Source organism: Hemicordylus capensis, chromosome 15 (genome assembly GCF_027244095.1).
Source record: "Hemicordylus capensis ecotype Gifberg chromosome 15, rHemCap1.1.pri, whole genome shotgun sequence".
NCBI classification, from domain to species: Eukaryota; Metazoa; Chordata; class Lepidosauria; order Squamata; family Cordylidae; genus Hemicordylus; species Hemicordylus capensis.
The window spans coordinates 17022075-17047487 of record NC_069671.1 but is presented as its reverse complement, the minus strand read 5'-3'; the positions used below and the strand labels follow the sequence as shown (position 1 = coordinate 17047487).

General features: G+C 50.7%; 1 protein-coding gene across 12 annotated transcripts in view; it reads right to left on the bottom strand.

Annotated features, from left to right (window-relative positions):
• Positions 1–25413, bottom strand: part of KSR2 (kinase suppressor of ras 2) — a 176412-nt gene that overhangs the window by 106218 nt on the left and 44781 nt on the right. For all 12 annotated transcript variants that reach the window (XR_008312445.1, XR_008312444.1, XR_008312446.1 and 9 more), the window contains one exon: positions 16373–16874. Coding sequence is in view for 9 of the 12 variants with exons in the window: in XM_053279282.1 (XP_053135257.1) it covers positions 16373–16874 (502 nt within the window). In the remaining 3 variants the exon portion in view is untranslated. The remainder of the gene's footprint in view (positions 1–16372; positions 16875–25413) is intronic.

The window sequence follows — 25413 nt, the reverse complement described above, 5'->3', positions numbered from 1 at the left end:
CATTTTAGCCAATCATTTGTACTTCAACAAATGCAGGAAAAGAGCCTTTGTTCAAGCCATGCCCTTCAGGCAGTACTGGTTGGGAGCACACAGATGCCATGCCCGATGCAGGATGCAAGCTGCAAGTTATTTCCCAGAATCGTGAAATGTGTTTCACACAACGCATCATCCACTTGTGGAATTCTCTGCCACAAGATGTGGTGACAGTCAACCACCTGGGTGGCTTGAAGAGGGGTTTGGATCACTTCATGGAGGAGAGGTCTATCAACGGCTACTAGTCGGAGGGCTATAGGCCACCTCCAGCCTCAAAGGCAGGATACCTCTGAGTACCAGTTGCAGGGGAGTAACAGCAGGAGGGAGGACAAGCCCTCAACTCTTGCCTGCAGGCTCCCAGTGGCATCTGGTGGGCCACTCTGCGAAACAGGATGCTGGACTTGATGGGCTTCCTTGGGTCTAATCCAGCAGAGCTGTTCTTATGATCTTACTCTTTTGAGACAGAGTTGCCCACTATCTCCAAGGATTTGGGAGGAGAGCTGGTCTTGAAGTAATGAGCATGAATTTGTCCCCTTTGCTAAGCGGGGTCTGCCTTGGTTTGCATTTGGATGGGTGCCTACATGAGAGCACTGGAAGATATGGAGGGCAGACATGGAGAGCACCTGCTTGCTTGCATGCAGAAGGTCCCGGGTTCAATCCCTGGCAGCATCTCCAGGAACGGCTGAGAGAGACTCCTGCCTGAAACCTCAAGAGAGCTGCTACCAGTAAGTGCAGACAAAACTGAGCTAGACGGACAGCCTTGGGATAAGGCGGCTCTTTTCTGCTGGACACGTTTTACGACTGAAAGGAGGCCAGATTTGCGGGGTGCCTCGCCACTTGTATGCCGTGAAAAGCATCCTGGCCCTTCTCATGCACCGGTCGGCCATCCATCACCCGCCATCATTTATCGAGCAGAGAGACTTCCAGAACCTGCCTTGACATCCACTCATCATTCCTCACATCGGAGACATCGATCTGTGGCATTTCACAGCTTCTCCGCTTTGTTCTCGGAGCCCGCAGGAGCGAGGGCTTCGCCTTCCTGCAGCATGCTAAGGGCTGCACATGACACCCCTTCTGTCCTCCCACAAACGACAGGGGAGGCACAGATGCCCTACCCTGCTGCAGTTCCAGCAGCGCCCAGGAGTAACTTATAAGCATATATTTATTATTGATTTATTTGATTTATATACCGCCCCTCCAAAATGGCTCAGGGCGAGCTCTGAAGAGCTCTGCTGGAGCTCTTAGGAAGAGCTCTGCTGGATCGGGCCCAAGAATGCCCATCTAGTCCAGCATCCTGTTTCCCACAGTGCCCACCAGATGCCTCTGGGAAGCCAAGCCCCAGGCAAGAGAGGAAAGCACACCCTCTCTCTCCTGCTGTTGTTCCCCCTGCAAACGGAACGGAGAGGCGTTCTACCTCTGCGCCTGGAGGTAGCCTCTAGCCATGGAGACCAAGAGCGACAGAGAGAGACCTCTCCTCCATGAATGTGTCTGGACTCCGCTTAAAGTCATCCAAGCTAGTGATGTGGCCGTCTCCATATCCACAGGCTGGCCACGTGTGTCATGGCCCACGCCTCCAGCACCCACCAGGGCTCGGACCCCAAGGGCGGACGGCAAAGCAATCCCCTGCAAGAGCAGCTGCTGAGGGGCAGGACCCAGGCCCTGGGGGTGAGCATGAACTGAGCAATGGGGAGCTCTGGAAACCAAAGCTACCAGAGATGATTCCCCTTTGCTGGACCTAAAGATTTGACGGTCTGGGGGTGGGGACTGGAAAATCCTGGGGACTGGTGGTGGTGAAAAAACAGGTTTTGTTTTTATCCCCTGGAATCCTCCCCCACCCCCCATTTTCCCCCAGGCTTTCACATCTCTAGCTGGACCCACCGAAGACTTAGATGCACCAAAAGCCTCTCGCCCTGCGGTGCCCACTCACCGACACAAGGAATGCTTTGGAGGAAAGATGTCTGAGATCTGGCAGAGTGCTGCTCAGCTCCAGTGGTGGGGGCTGCCCCTTTAAGGAACCACACTCTGAACACTGGTGGGGGTAGGCAGGGTCAAGAGACCTAAAAGGGCTCAGCTGGAGCTGGGACTGGAGACAACTTACTCCCTCAGAACTCTCCATGGTCCTGAAGGCCAGCCTGACCTGGTCTCATTGGCCCCCATGTTAGACTATATAAAAACACAGGAAACCGCCTTCTACCGAGTCAGACCCTTGGCCCATCTAGCTCAGTATTGTCTACACAGTCTGGCAGCAGCTTCTCCAAGGCTGCAGGCAGGAATCTCTCTCAGTCCTGTCTTAGAAATGCCAGGGAGGGAACCGGGAATCTGCAGGTGCTCTTCCCAGAGTGGCTCCATCCCTGAAGGGGAATATCTTCCAGCACTCACACATGTAGTCTCCCATCCACATGCAAACCAGGGTGGAGCCTGCTTAGCCAAGGGGACAATTCATGCTTGCTACCACAAGACCAGCTCTCAGGGAACAAGAACATCAGGGAACAAGGCAGAGTTTTCAGTCTGGCTGGTGGCCACCAACCACACAAAAAGTGTTTCTGATCAGCAAGAGAGGGAACTGACCCAAGGAGATACCCGACACAAGGCTGCCTGATTGAGCGGTCTGGCCTCATAATTTACAGCAATCAATGAGAGTTTAATCGAGAGTCAAGGGCTAACATTAAGGAACCTCTGTGTGTGTGCCAACATAACAGCTGGCTTGGTAGCTCACGTAATTTCCTAGCAACCAACAAGAGTTTTGATGTAGGTTTCATGGTGGGTGAAGAACCTTTGCGCACAAACCGAAGGGAAAACCAGCCTGGTCAGTCACAATGCCTGTGCAGAATCACATTTTCCATTCAGAGTCACGTTCTGGGGGGGAATAATGCTTGCTTCGTAACACACCTGAGCCATTAGGGGCTAGGCAAATTCACGTTCTGAACCAGTCTCCAGTTGGGAGACTCTTAATCTGCCAGTCCCACTCCAACACCCCCCAATTTCAGCCAAAAAATGCCCTTGGTAGCCTTTGAGAAACCGTAGTAGTAGTTGTTTATTTGATTTCTATGGGAGGCAGCAGAAAAGGAGCCAGACCTCCTCTGGCCCCCTGCAATTTGAGCACTGGGCAATCACTCTTCTGAGCCACCGTCCATTCTGCCAAGAGAAGCTCAGGATTTATGAGGACCAGAGCAAGCTGCCTTGCACTAAGTCAGACCCTTGGTTCCATCTAGATCAGTAAGGTGTGCACTGACTGGCAGCATCTTTTCAAGGTTTCAGGCAGGAGTCTTTCCCAGACCTACTTGGAGCTCGCAGGGAGTGAACCTGGGACCTGCTTCTGCATGCAGGCTGATTCTCTACCACTGACCTACGGCCCCCTTCCCCTAAGCGGAATATCTAACAGCACTCACATAGGAACATAGGAAGCTGCCATAAACTGAGTCAGACCATTGGTCCATCTAGCTCAGTATTGTCTTCACAGACTGGCAGCGGCTTCTCCAAGGTTGCAGGCAGGAGTCTCTCTCAGCCCTCTCTTGCAGATGCTGCCAGGGAGGGAACTTTGAACCTTTTTGCTCCTCCCAGAGCGGCTCCATCCCCTGCTGAGGGGAATATCTTCCAGTGCTCACACATCAAGTCTCCCATTCATATTCAACCAGGGCAGACCCTGCTTAGCTAAGGGGACAAGTCATGCTTGCTACCACCAGACCAGCTCTCCTCCCTGTGGTCACCCATCCAAATGTGAACCAAAGCAGACCCTGATTAGCAAAGGGGACAATTCATGCCTGCTACCACAAGACTGGCTCTCCACCCCCTGCATGAAAACCCTTTCAAAAAGCAACACACAGGTGATTAATAGAAGTTTTCCGCACCAATAAGTTACCAAACTCCGAAAACTGGGTAATGGCTTGTTCATCATCTAGTCCTAATTTCATCACGCATTTGCTGCAAGATGGTCTACATGCAGAATGTCCCTTAGAGGACTGCACATCAGGGTAGGTAATGGATCTGTCTCCTGCAGGGTTCCGTACAAACCCATGTTCCTGTCACACTCTCATTCTGTAGCGTTTGCTTCCACGCTTGCACTGAAAGCCTGTTGACAAGCTGTAAGTTCCTACCACCTGAAGCACTCTTTGATCTTGCGTGGAGAGGCAGACCCTTTTATCCTGCTTAGAACTTGGAAGTCGAAGCCGAGGAGGCAGAAGCACCGCTATGGGCGGGGTTTGCACAAAGCAGCTTGCAATTCCTTGATCCCCTGCTAACCGGGCAAAGAGGCACCTTTTTAACCTGGTAATTCTCTTTATTGAGCAGGGGGAGAGCAGCTGGCCCTCTCCGTCCCCAGCACAGCATCCCTCCAGTGAGTGTTGCTGAGGTCTGTCTTATGTTTCTTTTTAAGGTTGTAAACCCTTTGGGGACAGGGAGCCATCTTCTTTATTTATTATTTCCATGTGTAAACCTGCTTTGAAAATTTTTGTTGAAAAGTGGTATATTAATATTTGTTGTTGTTATTACTGATTAAAAGTGGTGGGTTTTGGCACATGCCTGCACCTTCTGAGCTACTCTTTTATCTAATTACTTTTAATTCTCGGAGGAGTTTGCACCTGCAGGTCCCTTCTCCACTGTTGTGCAATTTAGATCTCCCTCCGTCTGTAAAACGGGAACCAGGCTCATCCACCGGTTCCTACCAGGCTGCTGTGAGGGCAATCCTTCATACATAATACATAGGAAGCTGCTATGCCGAGTCAGACCCCTGGTCCACCTAGCTCAGGATTGTCTACACTGACTGGCAGCAGCAGCTATCCAAGGTTTCGGAAGAGTCTTTCCCAGCCCAACTGGAAACTCTGCCAGGGACTGAAGCTGGGACCTTCTGAATGCAAAGCAGATGCTCTGCCACAGAGATACGGCCCCCTCCTCAATACAGGAGTCTTTGCCAGGTTCCAGGGGTTGAAGCTGGGTTAGATCTTCCTCTGAGCTACAGCCCCGTCCCCTCAGGGGAACATCTTCCAGGGCTCACACATGTCGTCTCCCATCCAAGTGCAAACCAGGGCAGACCCTGCTCAGCAAGCAGGACAACACAGGCTTGCTACCACAAGACCAGCTCTCCTCTCTCTGTACGGCAAGGGGCGGCTACCAAAGCAACTCCACACACACACACACACCCGCCGCCCGAAATTCCTGCACTTGGAAAATTAGTGTGTCAGTGTTCATTTGGCTTATCTGGCCTTCTCCTTGACACAGTAGCTTTTTACCCAGAAGTGAAGAGAGTAATCATACCCTCTGGCATTGCAGAGTGGGGATCTGGAACAGAATGTGGATACACAATGTGGCACACTCCAGCAACAAGGCATCCAGAATATTGGAGGCATCTTGGTGGGTGGTTGTTGTTTTTAATAGATCGCTCATGTTCCAACCATCCCATGTTCCTGTGCCTTTAACAGGACACACATCAGCAAGCAAACATGGGAACCTAGGAAGCTACGGAGTCAGACCCTTGGTCCATCTAGCTCAGTATTGTCTTCACTGACTGGCAGCAGCTTCTCCAAGGTTCCAGGTAGGGGGTCTTTCCTAGTCCTACCTGGAGATGCAGCCAGGGATTGAACTTCTGCATGCAAAACAGATGCTCTTCCACTGAGCAACAGCCCTATCTTCTAAGGGAGATCTCTTACAGCATTCCCATGTGGTCCCGCAAGTCAGACCTTGCTTAGCAAAGGTGGCAATTCATGCTTGCTGAATTGTGCTCTCCTCCCTTCATGAAGTTTATTTCCATGATGTGAAAAAGTCTCGCCCACTGATTTCTGCACATCATGCAGAAGAGCAGGCCAGGCTGGGGTTTCCTGGTCACTTGGCAACCCCACCTGCCACATGCATCCCAAACGACCACAAGCCTTCCACCACACCCACATCCTCCCCCTTTATGTAAATGTTCCCTTTTGCATCCCCCTCCCCCCCGTTACCTTCAATACCTGGGAGCTGCACTCCAGACTTTGTTCAATAAAATATTGAAGCAGCGTACCGAAAACTATTTGCCCTTCAGGCAAGTTGTTTCTAAATTAATTTCATACGGTGGGAAAAATGATAATGCAAAGGTGCAGTTTTAATGGACAGGGGAGGAAAGCAGTTAGCAAGGTTGACTGGGTTGAATGTGTTCAATTCAGGGCTCCGTTACCTTCCAATGCACTTTGGATTCAATGAAAAAGCTTCCCAAGAGAGGCGTGTAGGGGGGAAGGGACCAAGAGAAATAGCAAAAGGTCTCTTCCCCCGAACAGCCTTGTTCATGATCAGGCTGAGGGCTGCATGGTCTCTTGCTTTATGGAGTAACTTCAGAACAGCCTGGATTAAACTAACAATCCTCTTCAAACACAGAGCAGCCTCTCAGACCTCAAGGGGGACACAACAGAGAGAAATTCAGGGGGTTGGTTTCTGTGCAGCAGGGCTGGGGAAAGCACGTCAGGGGAAAGCATCATCCTGATTCTCCACTATCATGCTTGTGCTGTACCCACAAAGTAGTATTTTAAAGGGGCAGTTATTAAGTGCAATCCTCAAATGCCATCCTCAATTGCATTTGAATAAAATTATATATCCACTTGCATTTTTTGTCACCCCAGGGCTGGGGGCGGTGGGGCAGCTGTACCATTTCCTTTTTTCAATCGACCAAAACTGATTCACCATACACAAACATCATGGGAGAAAACAGCCCCATGAACGTTTGAGTTACTTCCATGGGGGGGGGGGAATATTGAAGCGGAGCTGAGATGGTGAGAAAACTCTATTGGGTCCTCTCCTCTGTTCCATATGTGGCAGCTATCGCTTAAGGTGACAAGTATAAGAGAAGGGCATGCATGTGTGAACTCATGAGCACAAGCAAAAGCCTCGATTCATTTGTCCCCCAAAGCTGCTTGCTTCGGTAAATAAGGTGGCAGTCTCCCGTTCACACACATGTAAACAGGTATGCCCTATGCCCTGTCACCACGCTGGTTGGAGGGCTTCTGGGGTCAGAAAAGTGACTCGGATCTCAGCAAGGAGCAGGCATTCAAGGTTCCAGATCCCTCCCTGGTGTCTCCAAGAGAGGGCTAAGGCAGACCTCTGGAGAACACAACATATGCCTACGCGTGCCTTAGGGGAGGGTGCCACAGCTCAATTTGCAGGCGGAAGGTCCCAGGTTCAATCCCTGGCAGCATCTCCAAGTAGGGAAAGACCCCTCCCTGCCACTTTGGAGAAGCCACTGCCAGCCTGTGTAGACAATACTGAGCTAGGAACATAGGAAGCTGCCATATACTGAGTCAGACCCTTGGTCTATCTAGCTCAGTATTGTCTTCACAGACTGGCAGCAGCTTCTCCAAGGTTGCAGGCAGGAGTCTCTCTCAGCCCTATCTTGGAGATGCTGCCAAGGAGGGAACTTGGAACCTTCTGCTCTTCCCAGAGCGGCTCCATCCCCTGTGGGGAAGATCTTACAGACTTCTAGTCTCCCATTCATATGCCACCAGGGCAGACCCTGCTTAGCTAAGGGGACAAGTCATGCTTGCTACCACCAGACGAGCTCTCTTCCCAGCTAGATGGACCAAGGGTCTGACTCAGTAGAAGGCAGCTTCCTCTGTGCCTATAAAGGCAAGACGCTGGTGTGCAGCTACTAGATGCCCTGGTCTGAGGCCACCCTCCACCCTACATTCAATGAGGTCCCTTGCAACTCTCCCACCTTAGGGGTTCCGCACATGATTCCTTGAAGCCGCCTGAGTAATCTGAGCAGGAAGCACTTCCCAATTCCCCACTTGAGGCTAAATGAGCTTAGGAGTAAATCACCTTTGGTCTGAGCCTTTCCCAAGATTTAAAGCAGAGAAATTTCCTCCCATGGTTCAGGAAAAGGAGGTTCTTCATATCAAAGGCTTGCCGGTTAATTATTGATTCCTTTGCTTGTCCTGGCTTCCCCAGGTCGGCTGATTTTCAAGGCGGAAGAGTCTTACTGATCTATTATTCTCTTTTCTGCAGCACAAAGTGTAACTTCTTAATACACCTCAGATTAGAAAAGCTCGGGGATTCTTTGAAGGGAACATTAACAAACCAAGCCTGAACTTTTTCTTCTCCCCTCCAAAAACACAGGCAAAGAGAGAAGCAGAACACCAAACTCCAGACTCTCAGAGGATTTGGAAACTATCCAAAAGTTAGGCTGGGGAAAAGGAGAACCATTCCAAGTACAAGGTATGCATAGATGGAGGAGTTCCTCAGTGCCAGAGCTAAATGCACTGTGGGGAAATGGCTTGACTAGCAAGCCAGAGGTTGATGGTTCAAATCCCCGCTGGTATGTTTCCCAGACTATGGGAAACACCTATATTGGGCAGCAGCAATATAGGAAGGTGCTGAAAGGCATCATCTCATACTGCACGGGAGATAGCAACGGTAAACCCCTCCTGTATTCTACCAAGGACAACCACAGGGTTCTGTGGTCATAGGAACACAGGAAGCTGCTGTATACTGAGTCAGACCATTGGTCTATCTAGCTCAGTATTGTCTACACAGACTGGCAGCAACTTTTCCAAGGCTGCAGGCGGGAATCTCTCTCGGCCCTATCTTGGAGATGCTGCCAAGGAGGGAACTTGAAACCTTCTGCTCTTCCCAGAACGGCTCCATCCCCTGAGGGGAATATCTTATAGTGCTCACATGTGGTCTCCCATTCAAATGCAACCAGGGCAGACCCTGCTTAGCTAAGGGGACAAGCCATGCTTGCTAACACCAGACCAGCTCTCCTCTCCTATGGTCGCCAGGAGTCAGCATCGACCTGACGGCACACTTTACCTTACCAGAGCTATAAACAGAAAAGAGAAGCTACCCATTGATCTGTAACCAAATTACCTTAATCTCTGCATCTTTTTCCTACAGGATATTAGTGGAATGTGGCATAGCGAACATGAATTTTCCCCTTTGCTAACCAGGGTCCACCCTGGTTTGTATTTTAATAGGAGAGTACATGTGTGGGCAGTGTAAGATCTTCCCCTTAGGGGGATGAGGGCATCATTCAGTTGAAGAGCATCTGCCTGTTTGCATGCAGAAGGTTCCAAGTTCCCTCCCTGGCAGCATCTCCCAGACAGGGCTGAGAGAGACTCCTGCCTGCAACCTTGGAGAAGCCGCTGCCAGTCTGTGCAGACAATCCTGAGCTAGACAGACCAACGGTCTGACTCAGTCTGTGGCAGCTGCCTATGTCCTATGATGCTTCCTATGTTTCTAAAGCCTGGCTTCCTCTTACTGCGATAGGATGTCTCCTCTTTACAGCAACATCCAGTCTTTCACTGGAGTGGACTATCCAACGCTGAACGCCAGCCCTGCCCATTGCTCCCACCTGCAGCTTCCATGCCAGACTGCGCTCCAGCCGCCTCCAGCCGGGCCCGGCCCATGCTGGGCTTCACGCAAGCTGGTGGGCTGTGCACGGCTTCTGCTGCGGGTCTCCATGGAGATGCCAATTCTCATTTAAATTCACACTCATGCCTCGACTTCTTAAAGTGGCAAGAAGAAGGCACAACTTCTCATTCTGGGACCCAGAGAATGCAAAAACCTCCACTCCTCTTCACAGGAATGCCACAGCGGTAATTATCATTAATTGCATACCGATGGAGCGTGTGGGACCAGAGCTCTTGGATAGCCACAGGAAAGCACTGAGTGGACAGAGCTGGTGGGGGGGAGCAGAAGACTCTCTGGAGCTTGTACAGAAATTCAATTTCCCCTCCAACCAATTACTCAAGAGGAAGCTGGGGAGGAGGGCCCGACTTGTGGTAGCAAGAACGAATTGTCCTCATTGTGAAGCAGGGCCCACACTGGTTTGTATTTGAATGGGAGACTTTCTGTGTAAGCACTGTAAGATATTCTCCTTAGGGGATGGGGCCGCTCTGGGAAGAGCATCTGCTTGCTTGCATGCAGAAGGTTCCAGGTTCCCTCCCTGTAAGCATCTCCAATATAGGTCTGAGAGAGACTCCTGCCTGAAACCTTGGAGGAGCCGCTGCCAGTCTGAGTAGACAATACTGAGCTAGATAGACCAGGGGTCTGACCTTTTAGAATGCAACTCCCTATGTCCCGAACACAATCCTGGGAACTCTCCAAGTCCTGATCCTCTCCTAGGAGCTAGCCATGGTCCTGATTCTCTGTCTGTTTCAGGTCCTGAACTGGTACCCTTCCAGACTTTGGACTCCCAGAACCCAATGAACTCCTGCCTGAAATCTTGGAGACATTTGCAGTACTTTTCCAGCATAATTAATCTATGGAATTCTCTGCCATGGGATGTGGTGATGGCCGCCAACTTGGGTGGCTTTAAAAGAAGTTTAGACAAATTCATGGAGGACCAGGGCTATCAATGGCTACTGGTCTGAATGCCTATCCAGGTTCACAGGATGGCTGTGCATATCAGTTCCAGGGAAGCAAAAGCAGGAGAAGGTGCATGCCCTCACCTCTTGCCTGTGGGCTTCCTAGAGGCATCTGGTGGGCCACTGTGGGAAACAGAATGGTGGACCAGATACATCTTAGGCCTGATCCAGCAAGGCTGTTTTTACGAGGTCTGTAGCTTCTATTTCATGGCTTCCAATGTGATATTTCTGACTGTTCATTTTACTAAGGCTGAGGATCTGCTCCTCAGAACTCAAGCCAATAGTCTGGAGCGTACAACAATAAAATGCATTGCTTAAATCCCAGCTGTTGCCTATAAGGCTGAGGTCTGGAACATTACTCCTCAAAGGTTCCCTGGGCTTTAGGAAATCCCCAATCTATAATCATCGACAGGATGGCAGACTGGAAACAGATGAGTCTGGAGGAAGCAGTAGGTAATAGAAAAGTCTCTTACGACTTCCTTGGGCCTTTTTAGCATTTCATGGGCATTTAGTTAGTGATCACCAATCAGCATCAAGGCAGAAACACATATCCTAATTGGAAGTGTGTGTTCTGGTGTGAGCAACTCCAGAGAATCAAGGCTGGGCTGTTTAGAAGGAAACCAAAAGCCTTAAGTTTGCAGATGCAACACAGAATAGCCATGCCTGATGATAATTAAATCAGAGAGATGAAGGATCCCAAAGCATGATTCAGTCCACCCGCCGTCTGTGCAACACAACACAACACAACACAACACACAGACACACACAGAATTTCACTAATCCCAGCAGATTAACATTTGTGAAACTCATTAGAGGTCATAGGCTGTAGACACAATTGGGTTCATCCATACTGATGGTTAAGACACCACAAGAGTTGGCAAACCCCCAGAATAGGATATGATGGTCATAGGAACATAGGAAGCTGCCTTATACCATGGGTCCACCTAGCTCAGTATTGTCTGCACGATTGGCTGCGGCTTCTCAAAGGTTCTCAAGGTGGCTTTTCCAAGGTTGCAGGTAGGAGTTTCTCCCAGCCCTATAGGGAAGATGCCAGGGAGCAAACCAGCAGCAAGCCAGGAGGACAACTCAGGTGACAAGCTCACCTCCTCCCCTGGCTGTTCCTGAGGCTGACTACTACTACTACTACTGCTACTCTTCTTCTACCACCTTCTTCTACCTTCTTGTACTTATCCAGTCATTCTGGAGTTCAAGAAGGGCTAGGAGCCCACCCCGTCCCCTGAGAGTCTGACAATCTCCAAGATAGGGCTGAGAGAGATTCCTGCCCGCTGCTGCCAGCCCAGTCTGGGAAGACAATACTGAGCAAGATGGACCAAGGGTCCGGCTCGGTAGAAGGCAGCTTCCTGTGTTCCTCAGCTCTTATGCCCTACACACAGTGCTGGGAACTCTCCAAGTCCTGTTCCCGCCCTGGGAGGTGTCCATGGTCCTGCCTCTCTGTCCGTTTCTCTGTCAGGCCCTCCACTGGTCCCCTTCCACAGCTGCCCTTGGACTCCCAGAACCCAGTGAATTCCTGCCTAGAACAAGTTACTCTGGCCCTTCTCGGGACTTCACCTGTCCTTCGCTTGTCCTAGGCTCTACCACAGGTTGGGGGGTCCGAGCCCCAGGTTCAATGAAGCCCTTGCCCACACGCCTTCTTTCCTCAGCTCCAAAGTGAGAGTCAGCTACTGGGCTGAACAGCAGTGCCAGCATCTGTACAGCTCTGCTGGAAAACAGAAAAATGCTTTCCCTTTAATGTGCTAATTATGATCCCGAAACACTAATGAGATTAGAAGGCACGATTCGGTGGCTGCCTCCTGAAAATCATTAAGCCCCATCAGAGTAAATTAACCTCCACTCTTGCACCAAGGAGCTTCTGGGCCCTTTCCAGACCCCCTCTCCCCCTCTCTCCAGAGCAAGGATGAGCCCTCAGTTGGGCACTGGGGAGTCAGAGAGCTCTTCAATATTTGTTTGCTCTTCCCTCGATTAATTCAGCTTAATAAACTCCGCGGCCTGCAGGGGGTTTGCCTCTTGAAACCCTGGCGGCAGAGGGCCCACGTCACACTAATTGCAAATTAAGGGAGCCTGACCTCAAGTGTCAGAGTCCCACCGGAAGTGGGGAGTGGGGGCACTGAAGCCCACCAAAAGGGAACCGAGGGGCTCCAAGCCCACTCGCGCAATTAGCGGCTGGAGATGCTTGATTAACTTCCGCCCCGGGCAAAGAGTTCCAGGCCTCACTTGAGCTCACCTGGAATGTTTAATTACAGAGAGGAAGGTTTTCAGACATTACATTCTTTCCCCACCAGCAGCACATCCTCCCCCCCCCCGCCCGCCCGCAACCGTCTTTGGCATCTAATTCAACAGTGGCACCACTGCAGAGACGAGGGATGATCCACAAGAGAGGAGAGGAAAAACGCAAACCAGTGCTGGGAAACGGGGAAAGGCAGCGAACTTTTCTCTAAGCCGCAGGGATTGGGTGCTTTGTTGCTTTGGGGGTCTTGAAGGCATGATCCTGACTCTGCAGAGACCTTTGTTAGGGGAGGGCGCTGGGGGTTCTGAGAATCAGGCAATGGCGGAGACACTGGGCCCCTTGCAGCCACCGCTTCGGACCAAGGATCCCACCGATACGGGCACGAACCTGACCTTGAAGGCCCCTTTGCCAGGAGAGGCTGATGGGAATTCTGGGGATGAGGAGGCGGAGCGGGCCCTGGACGGCTTGGAACTGCTGCCTCAGCCATGCCCCTCCCTCAAAGGGAAGCTGGGCTTGTGGTAGCAAGCATGAGTCATTCCCATTGTTGAGCAGGGCCCACCCTGGTTTGCATTTGAATGGGAGACTAGAAGTGTGAGCACTGTAGGAGATTCCCCTTAGGGGATGGAGCCACTTTGGGAAGAGCAGAAGGTTCCAAGTTCCCTCCCTGGCAGCATCTCCAAGATAGGGCTGAGAGAGATTCCTGCCTGCAACCTTGGAGCAGCCGCTGCCAGTCTGGGTAGACAATACTGAGCTAGATGGACCAAGAGTCTGACTAAGTATATGGCAGCTTCCTATGTGATCAGGAGTTGGGGAGCCCCCAGGCTGAGGAGGACAGGATATTGCTTCAGCAACAGCTCACTTGGGCTGAGGCCTTAAATCATTTGGACCCAGAACTAGGGTTGCAGACAGACTTTCCCAGCATTATTTGGAGATGCTACCAGGGATTGAACCTGGGACCTTCTACATGCAAGGAAGATGCTCTTCCACTGAGATACGGCCCCATTCTCTAATAAGGCCGGTGTTATAATTCTGCCAAAACAAGGAAGACGGCTTCGAATTAAGTCTGAAAGATCTTAGGATGCCAGCACAGGAAACTCAACAGCGGCCCTCCCAGATGGTTTAACCCCTCCAATCCCTGGCATGAAGGACCAGACTGCACTTCCTCCCCAAAACAAGGCCACAACCTATTTGTCAAGGAGATGTGAAATGAAGGCCACCGCTGCCAAAGAAACCGATTGCAAGGCACCTTCGCAAAGTGACCACCAAGAGGGGGAAACATCCCGTCCGGGAGCAGGAAAGAAGAGAGAAGCTGAGCGGTGCCCTCCTGGGCGAAACAGTTCATTAGAAGGAACCAGCACCTTCTCCTTCGGGGGGGGGGGTCACACTTGGACCTAATGAGCCGGCAACTCTATCAGTGCCACCGGAGTATGTGGCATCACCACGTGGCAGAGGCTAATGTGCCGCTACAACTCATTAGAGACAACCGATTCATGAAATGGAAAGCAAAGGAAAAAGGAAAAAGCTTCATTGCTTCCAGAATGCAGGAAGAGGGCTGCAAAACATCTCGGGGTGGGTGGGTGGGTGGGGGAGGTTGGAGCTCCATAGGCGGCCCCTGCTCCGTATTTATTTATTTATCATATTTCTGTACCGCCTGATATGCATATCTCTAGGCGGCGTACAAAATTTAAAATATTGAAAAGTCACAAATTGAAATGCATGACAATAAAAACAATAGAATAAAAATATTCAAACAAGTTTTTAAAATGATTAAAATTAATTCTAATTAAAAGCCTGAGAGAACAGGAGAGTCTTGAGAGTCTTCCTGAAAACAGAGAAGGAGATGCTCTTGTTTCGGCAGGAAGCTTATTCCAAAGCCGCGGGGCAGCCACAGAGAAAGCCCAGTCCTGGGTCGCCAGCAGACAAGCCGGTGGCAACCGTAACCGGACCTCTCCAGAGGATCGTATCAGGCTGCAGGGTTCATGACAAAGGAGGCGCTCTCTCAAATGGCCTGGACTCAAGCCGCTAAGGGCTTTATAACCAGCACTTTGTATGTCACCCCAAAACATTGGCAGCCAGTGCAGTTCTTTCAAAACCGGTGTCATAGGGTCCCTTCGTGTTGTCCCAGAGACCAATCTGGCTGCCACATTCTGTACCAATGGTAGTTTCCGGACTGTGTACAAAGGCAGCCCCACAAAGAGTGCATTACAGTAGTCAAGCCCTGGATGCTCTCTCGGCTCTCGGCCACGCCCCAGTTTCTGCCTCTCCTGGTCCCGGAGCATGGCCCCGGAACTCAGCACTCCCTGTCTACTTTGGAGCAAACACCCGTTCTGGCCCAACTGAATTGTCAGCCTGCTTCCCCCACACCGAGAGAGCATCCAGGGAACTGTGTTCAGGCATCATGCCCAAGGCAAGTTGCTCAGACTGGATAGCAGGCTCCGAGGCCAGCACTTTATAGGGCCCAGTGGGCAGGGATTTGGCCCCTGGAGGTGAGCTGACTGAGCCCCCAGGCCGGTCAGTACTGCAGCCTACACACAAACACACACACCTCCCCATGATGCCTGGTTCTGGGGTCTGAGCCTCGCTGAGACCCAATCATGCCTCTAAGAAGCCCACAAGCCAGCCCTGAAGGCAACAGCCCTCCTGCATGGTTGCCCACCAACAACTGGGGTATACTGCCTCTGTAAATGGAAGTTCAGTTTAGCTAAAAGAGCTCTAAGGAGAACCTTTGTGTTTGGATATGCTACAGAGTTCTATGTAACACGAAAGCTAGCGAGCGTGCTCTTACAAGGACAGAAGAAGGCAGCACTCTTTGCATCTGAGAGACTCCAAGCGTAGTAGAGGACAGTTTTCCAGAATGAGAGCTCCTCCTGCTGGCTGATCCATGTGAGAAATTAGAAGGGGACAAAATGCTGCAGAGTATGCGGGAGATAAATAAGCAAAAGAGAAACCCTACAGAATGAATGTGTGCAAAACTCAGGTGACCTTGGAGGCCAGGGAAAGACCTGAAGGAACGGTCAGCGCTCTTTAACTAATCTTGCTAATTCACTTTAAAGAAGCCGTTCTGCTGCCCGCCTCTGAAAGGCAAAAGCATTGCCTCTAATTTTTTTTTCCATCTGGGCGGGGAATGAGTTTTCTCCTGGGTGGCAGTATCAAGGCAGTGTGTGCAGATGTGCGTTCAGCATGGGGCCTTCCCGATTCAGCCTGAGCAAGAACTAGAATTAACTGTGCAGACATTAAAAAAAACTTGTGTGCACACACATGTGCACTTCTTAGAGGGAACGCTGCTCCACACCCCTCAGAGACATCTGCTGCTCCACAACACCCTCCGAAGGGTTGGAGGCCATATCATATAAACCTGTGCACCGCCCAGGGACCTTTTTGTATGGTGGGGCGGTATAGAAATGTAAGAGAGAGAGAGACAGAGACAGACATTCTCAAGGGATAGATCAGGCCTGCTCAACTTCGGCCCTCCTGCAGATGTTGGCCTACAAGTCCCATAATTCCTGGCTACTGGCTGCTGTGGCTGAGAATTATGGGAGTTGTAGTCCAAAAACAGCTGGGGGGCCTAAGTTGAGCAGGCCTGGGATAGATAGATAGATAGATAGATAGATAGATAGATAGATAGATAGATAGACAGAAATTCTCAAGGGTTCAACCAGAGTTCAGGAGAGGAACACAGCACAGGACAAGGGCAGAATGGAGGAGATCCACTTCTTTCTCCTTCTCTCTACCCAGCACTCTCCAGCCCTGTACATCCATTTCCCGATCCACTTACTTGGGTGTGTGAGCCTCATCCACTCGGTTGCCCAGCTGGAACTCGTGCGATTTGCTGCGATGCAGAGCCGTGAAGCCCGGGAAAAGGTGGATCAGTTTCCGGGACGGGGGCGGCGTCCCCGGCGGCTTCACCTTGTTCCTCCTCCTGACCGGCGGCGTGCCGGGCGGAGTCATGGTGGTGACGATATTCGGGGTGCGTGGCGGAGTGCGGGTGGCGTGCCGCTGCCGCGGGGAGGGCGGCAAGGAGCGGTGCCCGGATTCCAGAGGGGGGCACAGCCCCGGAAAGCCTTCCACAGTCAGCCTGTCCACGTGGGTGTACACCGGCCCGTGAGACAAGCCCAAGTGGCAGTAATGCTGAACGCTCTTGGTCTGAGCTTTGGGGCTCGGAGAAAGGTGAGTTCGAATCCACTGCATGGATTCCGACTGACAGGCAGGGTTGTTCTCCTTGCTGGCCTGTGTGGCCGGCCACTGGATGGACCAGTCTTGCTTGGAGAGGCTGCCCCCTGTGTGAAAAACCAGACAAGACGCTGTCAGGAACAGAGGGATAAAACTTGCAATCCGGAACAGGGTTACAAAATGGGGTTCCCAGTTGCTGCTGTATCGGAGGACATCGACACGACATACGGGAATCTACGGGGAAGGACCACAGCTCAGAGGCAGAGCAGCTGCTTTGCATGCAGAAGATCCCAGGTTCAATCCCTGACAGCGTCTCCAGGTAGGGCTGGGAGAGACTCCTGCCTGGAACCTTGGAGAAGCCGCTGCCAGTCTGTGAAGACAATACGGAGCTAGATGGACCAAGGCTCTGACTCAGTAGAAGGCAGCTCCCCTATGTAACCTATGCAATCTATTTCAATGCATCCAACAGATAAACCCTTAGAACTCTACCTGCATGAAGCAGATATTATATTTCGTTATTTATTTAACATGCTTAATATCCAAATTCATGGGGAAAGACCATAGCTTAGAGGCAGAGCTTCTAGCTTCTATCCTATATCCTAATGTGTTGTTGTTGCTGTTGTTATTAAAAAATTTATACCGCCCTTCCAAAAGGCTCAGGGCAGTTTACATTTTAAAAAACACCATTAAAATCAATTAACAATTAAAACAGAAAATTATAAAACTGCATAAAATAATAAACAATTAAAGCATCATAAAACACCAATTAAATAGCCAAAACAATTTAAAAACAAGTTTTTAAAAGCTGAGAAACGTAATAGGGAAAGGCCATCACTCAGAGGCAGAGGCTATGATAAATTGCAGCTGGGGGTGATGGGAGTTGTAGTTTATCAACATCTGGAGTGCCACTGGTTGGGAATCCCTGTTCTAGAGTAATATCTGCTGCCCATCAGACCTTACCTCATGATGACTGTATGCGACCCACACACTGCTATCAAGAAGGATGCATCTGAACTTTCATTGCTGAGTGGTGGGGTGGGAGGCAACACCAACCCTCCCATCCTGGCTTGGAGCCTTCAGCAACCAGCACCCACCTCCAAGTGTCTCTTGAGAGCCATCCTGGCGGACAGGCACAACCAACTCTCAGGGGAATTCCTGAGTCATTTTAGAACTGTTAGAACTTGCAGCGGGAAACACTTCCTGCCTGGCCCAGAACCATATCCTGGTTTCAGGAGGCGAACTAGTCTTGTGGTGGCTAGCAAGAATTGTCCCCTTGGCTAAGCAAGGTTTTGACTTTGGTTTGCATTTGGATGGGCGGCTACATGGGAATGCTGTAAGATATTCGCCTCCTTGGGAGATGGAAGAGCATCTGCTTTGCATGCAGAAAGTCCCAGGTTCAACCCCTGGCAGCATCTCCAGATAGGGAACATAGGAAGCTGCCATATACTGAGTCAGACCATAGCCTATCTAGCTCAGTACTGTCTACACAGACTGGCAGCGGCTTCTCCAAGGTTGCAGGCAGGAGTCTCTCTCAGCCCTATCTTGGAGATGCTGCCAGGGAGGAAACTTGGAACCTCGATGCTCTTCCCAGAGTGGCTCCATCCCTTCATGGGGGAATCTCTTCCAGTGCTCACACTCCTAGTCTCCCATTCCTATGCAACCAGGGTGGACCCTGCTTACCTAAGGAGACAAGTCATGCTTGCCACCACAAGACCAGCTCTCCTCTTTAACAGCTCTTACAGTGCTCGGAGAGACTCCTGTCTGTAACTTTCGCGAGCCACCTAGGAGTGCACAACGCTGTTCTCCTTTCGGTTGGGCTTCGGAGTGGGGGCTCCAGTGCCCTTAGAACAACCAAAAGGAGAACAGATTTCTCTTCAGGACTCTGTAATGTCATTTCAGAATGCCTTGAGACGAGAACGATACGAGGGGGATAGCGAGACGAGAACGATACGAGTGGATACGAGTCTCCGATCCTCCTGTCTTTCTCCCTCCCCCTCCATCATACACTCCACATGCACGCACGCCACCAGCCCCGTGTCCGGACAGGAAGAACCACAGGAAGTTGCACTTAATTACTGCCAGTGCGATTCAGCCCAGTTAATAGGACTCATCCCTCGGCATGGCAGATTCCCAGCTCTTCACGCCAACGCTTTTGATCTGGCTCCTCTAATAATGCACGAATCAAAAGGTAATATTTGAATTCTAAAAAGAAGCCGGTAACCACCCCATCTCCTCCTTTTCATGCCATTTTGGGTTATTAATTGATAGCCCTCTTATCTCGGCATCCTCTTCAAGGAAATCAATTTATTTCAAGCACTTGACAAGGAAGGAGAAGAAAGAAAAGGAAGAGCTGGAGAAATGAGAAAGAGAGGAATTGATTCAAAGAGGGTGTGTGTGTTATATGCTGGCGGGTGAGAGGATACTGTCTTTGGAATTGTTCTGTCTAATGCTGCTGAAAAATCACCAGCGGGGGACGGAGTGGGGAGATGGGGAGCAGTATCTGGAATCCTTGCAAGAGTTCTTTTGTGTCCACTGTCAATGCAGTGGGAGTTTCAAGACAGATTGGGAGGGTCTGGCAGAAGGGGCCATGTGGCGCTTGAAGTGATCGGAGGAGAGATTTTACAGTTCAGTGAGGCCTTCAAAAGGAAAAGTAAGAGAACTCCTAGGAAGACATGCAGAAGGACCTGCAGCAAACATCAGACTGGCCCACGTCACGGGAAGAGTTTCTTTCCTGAGATCACCCCCTCCAAGACTGAAAGGCTACTGGGCTGGCCCGTTAGGCTTGGACCATGGAAAGGCCTGAACGGGCCCAAGTTATCCCTGCTAACTGGGCAAAGAGGCACCTTTTTAATGTGGCGATTCTCTTTATTGAGCAGGGGGTGAGTAACTGGCCCTCTCCACCCCCAGCACAGGGCCTCCAGTGACGGTTGCTGGTGTTGTCTATCTCACATTCCTTTTTAGATTGTGAGCCCTTTGGGGACAGGGAACCATCTTATTTATTTATTATTTCTCTGTGTACACTGCCCTGAGCCGTTTTGGAAGGGTGGTATAGAAATCGAATAAATAAATGAAAATAATAAATAATAATAATTTGTATGCCAGAATGTGGCATATTTTCAGGATGAGCCCAAATTCTACCCCCCCCACACACACCCCTTCACTACCTGCACCCCCTTTCTGTGGTTTTTCCCATTACTGATCTCACTTACTGGTGGTAAAATCACATTCCCCATTGCTGCTGAGCACCCTTTCCCTCCCCTTTTATTAACTTATTTTTACATTCATATCCTGCTCTTCCTCCGAGGAGTCCAGAGCGGTGTGCATGGTTATACTTATCCTTGCTACAACCCTGCGAGGTAGCTTGGGCTGAGGGAGACGTGACTGGCCCAGAGTCACCCAGTGAGTTTCATGGTTGAGGGGAGATTTGAACCCTGGAGCTTTCCCAGGCAGCGGGCTTTACTGTGGGTTTACTGAGAGTTCAAGTAAAGTCGTGCCATTGAGTCGGTGTCAACTTCTGGAGCCCACAGAGCCTTCAAAGTTGCCAAAAAAAAAAAAAAAACCATGCAAAAAGTGGATTTTTTTTTTAACCTTGGATATAGATCAGGCTACACTCTAGTGTGTTATTTTTAAAAACCCAAAGTGCTCCCTGATAGTTCGCAGAGACTTCGGGGTAAATTTGGCCGATATGTGAACACACCCCCTCCATTCCAGAAGAGATGCGAACTAATAAAGGCCAGGTGTGACGAACTTCCAGCCTTCCCCAGTCCTGGTCTGAAGGGTGAGGGATATCCCATTCCCCATGGTATGCGGCTTCAGACAGTGCAGGGATAGGCTGCTTCCCATGTCACGTAGGACCACACCACCCAGCCAATCAGAGCACAGCCAGAGACCACGGAACGCCAGATATCCCGCTAACACTAAATCCCAACACACCCACTGCCCAGTTCCAACAGGGACATGTATACAGCACCTGAGACGCCTGCCACCCTGGGTCAGCAGCCTATGATTATCCCGGGAGAACGCCTTCCCGGGAGAGAGTAATTACCACTCTCCCACATTACAGGTTAATGATGATTGATGGTTGCTAAACAGGAGTGGCGCGCCGGAGAGGAGTGGAGCAGAACAAGCCACCAAGAAAGGATGTGCAACGTTCAGCCCCAACCTGGGGCTGTTCAGCCCCCTGGCCCAGCCTCCCGGCGTGTCCTTGCTCTTCTCCGTATTCATTTATTTGCTATTTATTTTGATGGCTGTGTCATGCCATGATTGATGAGCAGCCTCGCAAAAATAACTCGGTGCTTATTCCGGTGCGTCATGCCTAAATATATCCAGGTAGGCTTTGGGGAGCCCATTCGAAACTGACAGGGGCTCACACAAAAGCAACAAGGATGCTTTTCAGATATTTGGTGGTGCCATTGTGGAGCCATCACACCCTGGAGGAGATGCATTCAGTGCTCCTGTCCCGCCGTGGTCTCCTGTCAAACCACTTCTGCAGGTTTCCATCACACTTCAAGCTGTATCTTGCAAATGCCAAAACAAGACTCCCCCAAAGGCATGGCCAGCACAGCTGCAATAAAGATGTGCTGCTCTCACAGGCATCTAGCCAAATGCATCAATGACAAGCAAAAAAATCTCTCTCTTCCTCCTGCCAGAATAGCTTTAAAACTGCTGTAAAAAGGGATTTTCAAATGCACTTTTTAAAAAAAAAGCATAGGGGAGAAGCTTATTTTCACCATTCTCCAATTCCTCATTGTAGCCTTTTCCCTGGTTCTCTACAAATAACTGGAATGCTGAAATTGACTAAACCAGATCAAGCCGCTTCTGGTCTAGTTAATTTCACCCTTAGAGAAACAGATCAAGCCGCTTCTGGTCTAGTTAATTTCCCTCTTAGGGAAAGATCAAGCAGCTTCCAATCTAGTTAATTTCACTCTTAGAGAAACAGATCAAGCAGCTTCTGGTCTAGTTAATTTCACCCTTAGGGAAATGTAAAGAGAATAGCCTGAAGTAGCTTTCCACTGTCCCCTGAAAGGTCTGTAAGGCACCATGGGAGGTCTCAAATGTATGACACTTAAGAACCACTTGTAGCAGCAGCACAGCATCTTGGGGCATCTCCAGATCGTGCTGAATTACTACTCTCATCACTCCCAGCCACAACTTGGGGATGATGGGAGCTGTCGTTCAGCAACATCTGGAGAACCATACGTTGCCTATCTATGGGCTTTCTGGTCGCCATCTCTCAAAAAGAATATAGAATTGGAAAAGGTGAAGAAGGAAGAGGGCAACGAAGATGATCAGGGGCCTGGAGCACCTTCTTTACAAGACAAGGCTACACCGTCTGGGGCTTTTTAGTTTATGAAAAAAAGTGACTAAGGGGAGAAAGGAGAGAGGTTTATAAAATTATGCATGGAGTGGAGAGGGTGGACAGAGAAACATTTTTCTCCCTCTCTCACATTAGAACCAGGGGTCATCCCATGAAACCAATGGCCAGGAAATTTAGGACTGGCAAAAAGGAGTTCTCTTTCAGACAAAACATGATGATTAATCTATGGAATTCTCTGCCATGGGGTGTGATGATGGCCACCAGTTTGGATGGCTTTTAAAAGGGGCTTGGACCAATTCATGGAAGGCAAGTCTATCAGTGGCTACTAGTTCTGATGGCTATAGGCTACCAAAACAAACAAACAAACACCCCACCCCATGATATGTTGATATTTTGGCTATAAGCGACCTATGGGTTCAGAAGCCGGATACCTCTGAATACCAGTTGCAGGAGAGCAATGGCAGGAGAAAGGACATGTCTTCACTTCCTGCTTCCTAGATGCATCTGCTGAGATACTGTGTGAAACAGGATGCCTAGATCAGCCTTGGGGCTGATCCAGCAGGGCTGTCCTTATGGCTTTCCTAAAAATCCCCAGATGCACAGGTGCCTCACTGGCAGCCCATAATAGATCACTGGAGCCCTATCTCAGGCATACACACAGATCCCAAGGCTGACCACCACCAAACCTTCCAAGGTGAAAAGCAAACCGCAGAGACTTCCTTTCAACAAGACAATGCCGGTTCCTCAGGTGCATCCCAGCTTTCCTCCCCCACAACCTATCCAAAGTTACTACGGCAACCTGGCATTGCAAAGCCAAGGCGCAGAAAATGTCAGGAAGGCCTGCTGCTCAACACAGGCAGCGCCCCAGCGAAGGGAAGGGGCCTGATCCACTTGCTAGTCTTTTGCCAAAGGAGCAGGCACAGACACCTTGAATGGAATGGAAATGACATTTATCCATTAGGGGTGTGCAACCGGTTTGAACTCAAACTGAACCAGCCTCAAAAGAGGTGACTGATCTGGGTTCGCACCGAACCGGGCCTGGTTCGTTACTATCCGGTTCGATCGGCTATGCTTGTAAAGGGGAATCCGGTGAGGATGGTGGCCACACAAATGGCCTCCATACATGCATGGCACCACCATGTGGGCCACGCTGCTGGGGGGGAGCGTCGGGGTTTAGAGGAGCTGCCAGCGCTGGTAAGGTGCCCTCTTGCTGCTGCCCGCCCCCTCCCCAGCCGCCCTTAGAAGCCTCTTAAAGGCAGGATTCCCTTTTGCTTGTAAACAGGAATCCTCACCGGATTCCCCTTTACAAGCACAACCCGTCGAACCGGTTCGACCTGGTTCAATCAAACGGACCAAACGGTTCGCGAACTGGCAGTTCGGCGTGAATTCAGTTTGAATTCGAACCAAACCCCCCAAAGGGTTCTGTGCGCACTCCTAATATCAATCCCCGGCATCGGGGCTGTCCTTAGGGCGGGGAAGGGCAGGCAAGGAAGATCGCTCCGGGCCCTACCCTTTTAATCCCCATTAAAATTAACTGGAAGGGGGCCCTATGCTGATTTGCCCCAGACTGGCACCCAACCAGGGTGACACCGCTCTTGGATTCAGGATGTTACCGTATTTAAAAAATCAGTTTAAAAAAAATATTCAAGGACTCCAACCAAAGGAGGTTCAGAACTAGAGAAACAACTTAAAGCTGCCAGGTGTGTTTTGGCCCAGTAGATGCCCAGCGGCCTGTCTTGCTACGCTCCTAAGCACACAGCAGAGCGCACCAACCGCCTGGGAGGTGCAGCCGATTCAGAGATGACTGTCAAAGCCAACGGGGGTGGAGTGGGGGGAGTGCCTGTGCATTGCAGATCAAGAGAGGCCTTTCTCCAAGACAGTCATCCAAGACTGTCTCATGCTACACTTTAGGGAACCAATCAAAGGGGCTCTTACCCCTGGTCCAGGGCCTCCGCACCCCCTAGGCCAGGGGGTGGGGACCTCCGAATCCTTTTTAGTCTGTCCCGGGTGGTGTGGTCACATGAACCATGTGTTCAGAATACTGTGGGTGGGTGGGGGAGCCCTCCAAAGGCATTTAGGTCCAGGCTCCAAAATTATTACCTAGGAGCACCTCTGGAACCAGTTAGGCAGCTCCTAATGAAGAAGCATGAGCCCTTACATAAAATGGACAAATGTTAGCCCATCCATCTCCTCCCCCCTCCCACATTTCATCTGGAGAGCTAATGGACTCCCCCCCCCCACATCCACACACACCCCCACCCCGCATCATTGCTGGGTATTTTGCCTGACAATTGCATCCATAAGCGAGAACTGATTGATTTCCTCGGTGTTCTCATTCTAGGAAGCTTCCCTTGTTTCGAGGGGGAGGATTCATCGCCATTTGTTTTTGGAACGGCATTTGATGCCATGCAGCAACCGTGTCCTAGAATCACCCCCTCTGTCAACAACTACACTATGTGTGGGGTTGAGCCCCAATAGCCTCCCCCCCACCACCAGTGTTCCCACTAATCTTTTTCATCTGTGTGCAGAATGAATTTTGTTCTGGGCGGCAGGATCAAGGCAGTGTGTGCGCAGGTGCAATCAGAGTGGGGCCTTCCGGATTCAACCTGAGCGGGACCTAAATTCAACTGAGCAGACATCAAAAACTGTGTGAGTGCAAGCACATGCACATGCTATAGAGGGAACACTGCCCCCCTCCCACCTGTGATTTATTGAAAGGAGACATGGCTAACAAAGCGGGGAGGACTCCACTGCAGGGGCATCATTAGGGGGCAGCCGATGGGGCTTGGGCCCCCAATGAATGGCTCAGAGCCCCGAAACTCACCAGCCACCTCCATTTCAAATAAGGGTAGAAGTGCATCATGCCTCTGTCTTCTCTCTAAAAGCCGTGGGACTGGGGGCAGGATCTTTCTGCTGAGACAGACCCTTGTCCAACAAGCTCACTACATGGACTAGCAGCAGCTTCTCCAAGGTTGCAGGCAGAGATCTCTCTCCGCCCTGTCTTGGAGCTGCCGGCGAAGGGACTTGGAACCTTCTGCATGCAAGCACACAGGTGCTCTTCCCAGAGCGGCCACCACTGCCCGAGGGGAATCTCTTACAGGGCTCACAGATGTCTCCCCTCCAAATGCAAGCCAGGGTGGTCTCTCCCTTCACATCTCTAGTCGTGGGCCGGGGGCCGGGATCTTTGAAATCTCTACCAATGCTAAGTTGAGCAGACACACAGGCAAGTGCCTGCTGACAGCCAGCCAGCCTGCCTCCCAGACACCCGTCACCAGGGCAGCCGGGGAGAGCTCGTCTGCCAGACAGCCGTCCCAAGGAAGTGACGGCGT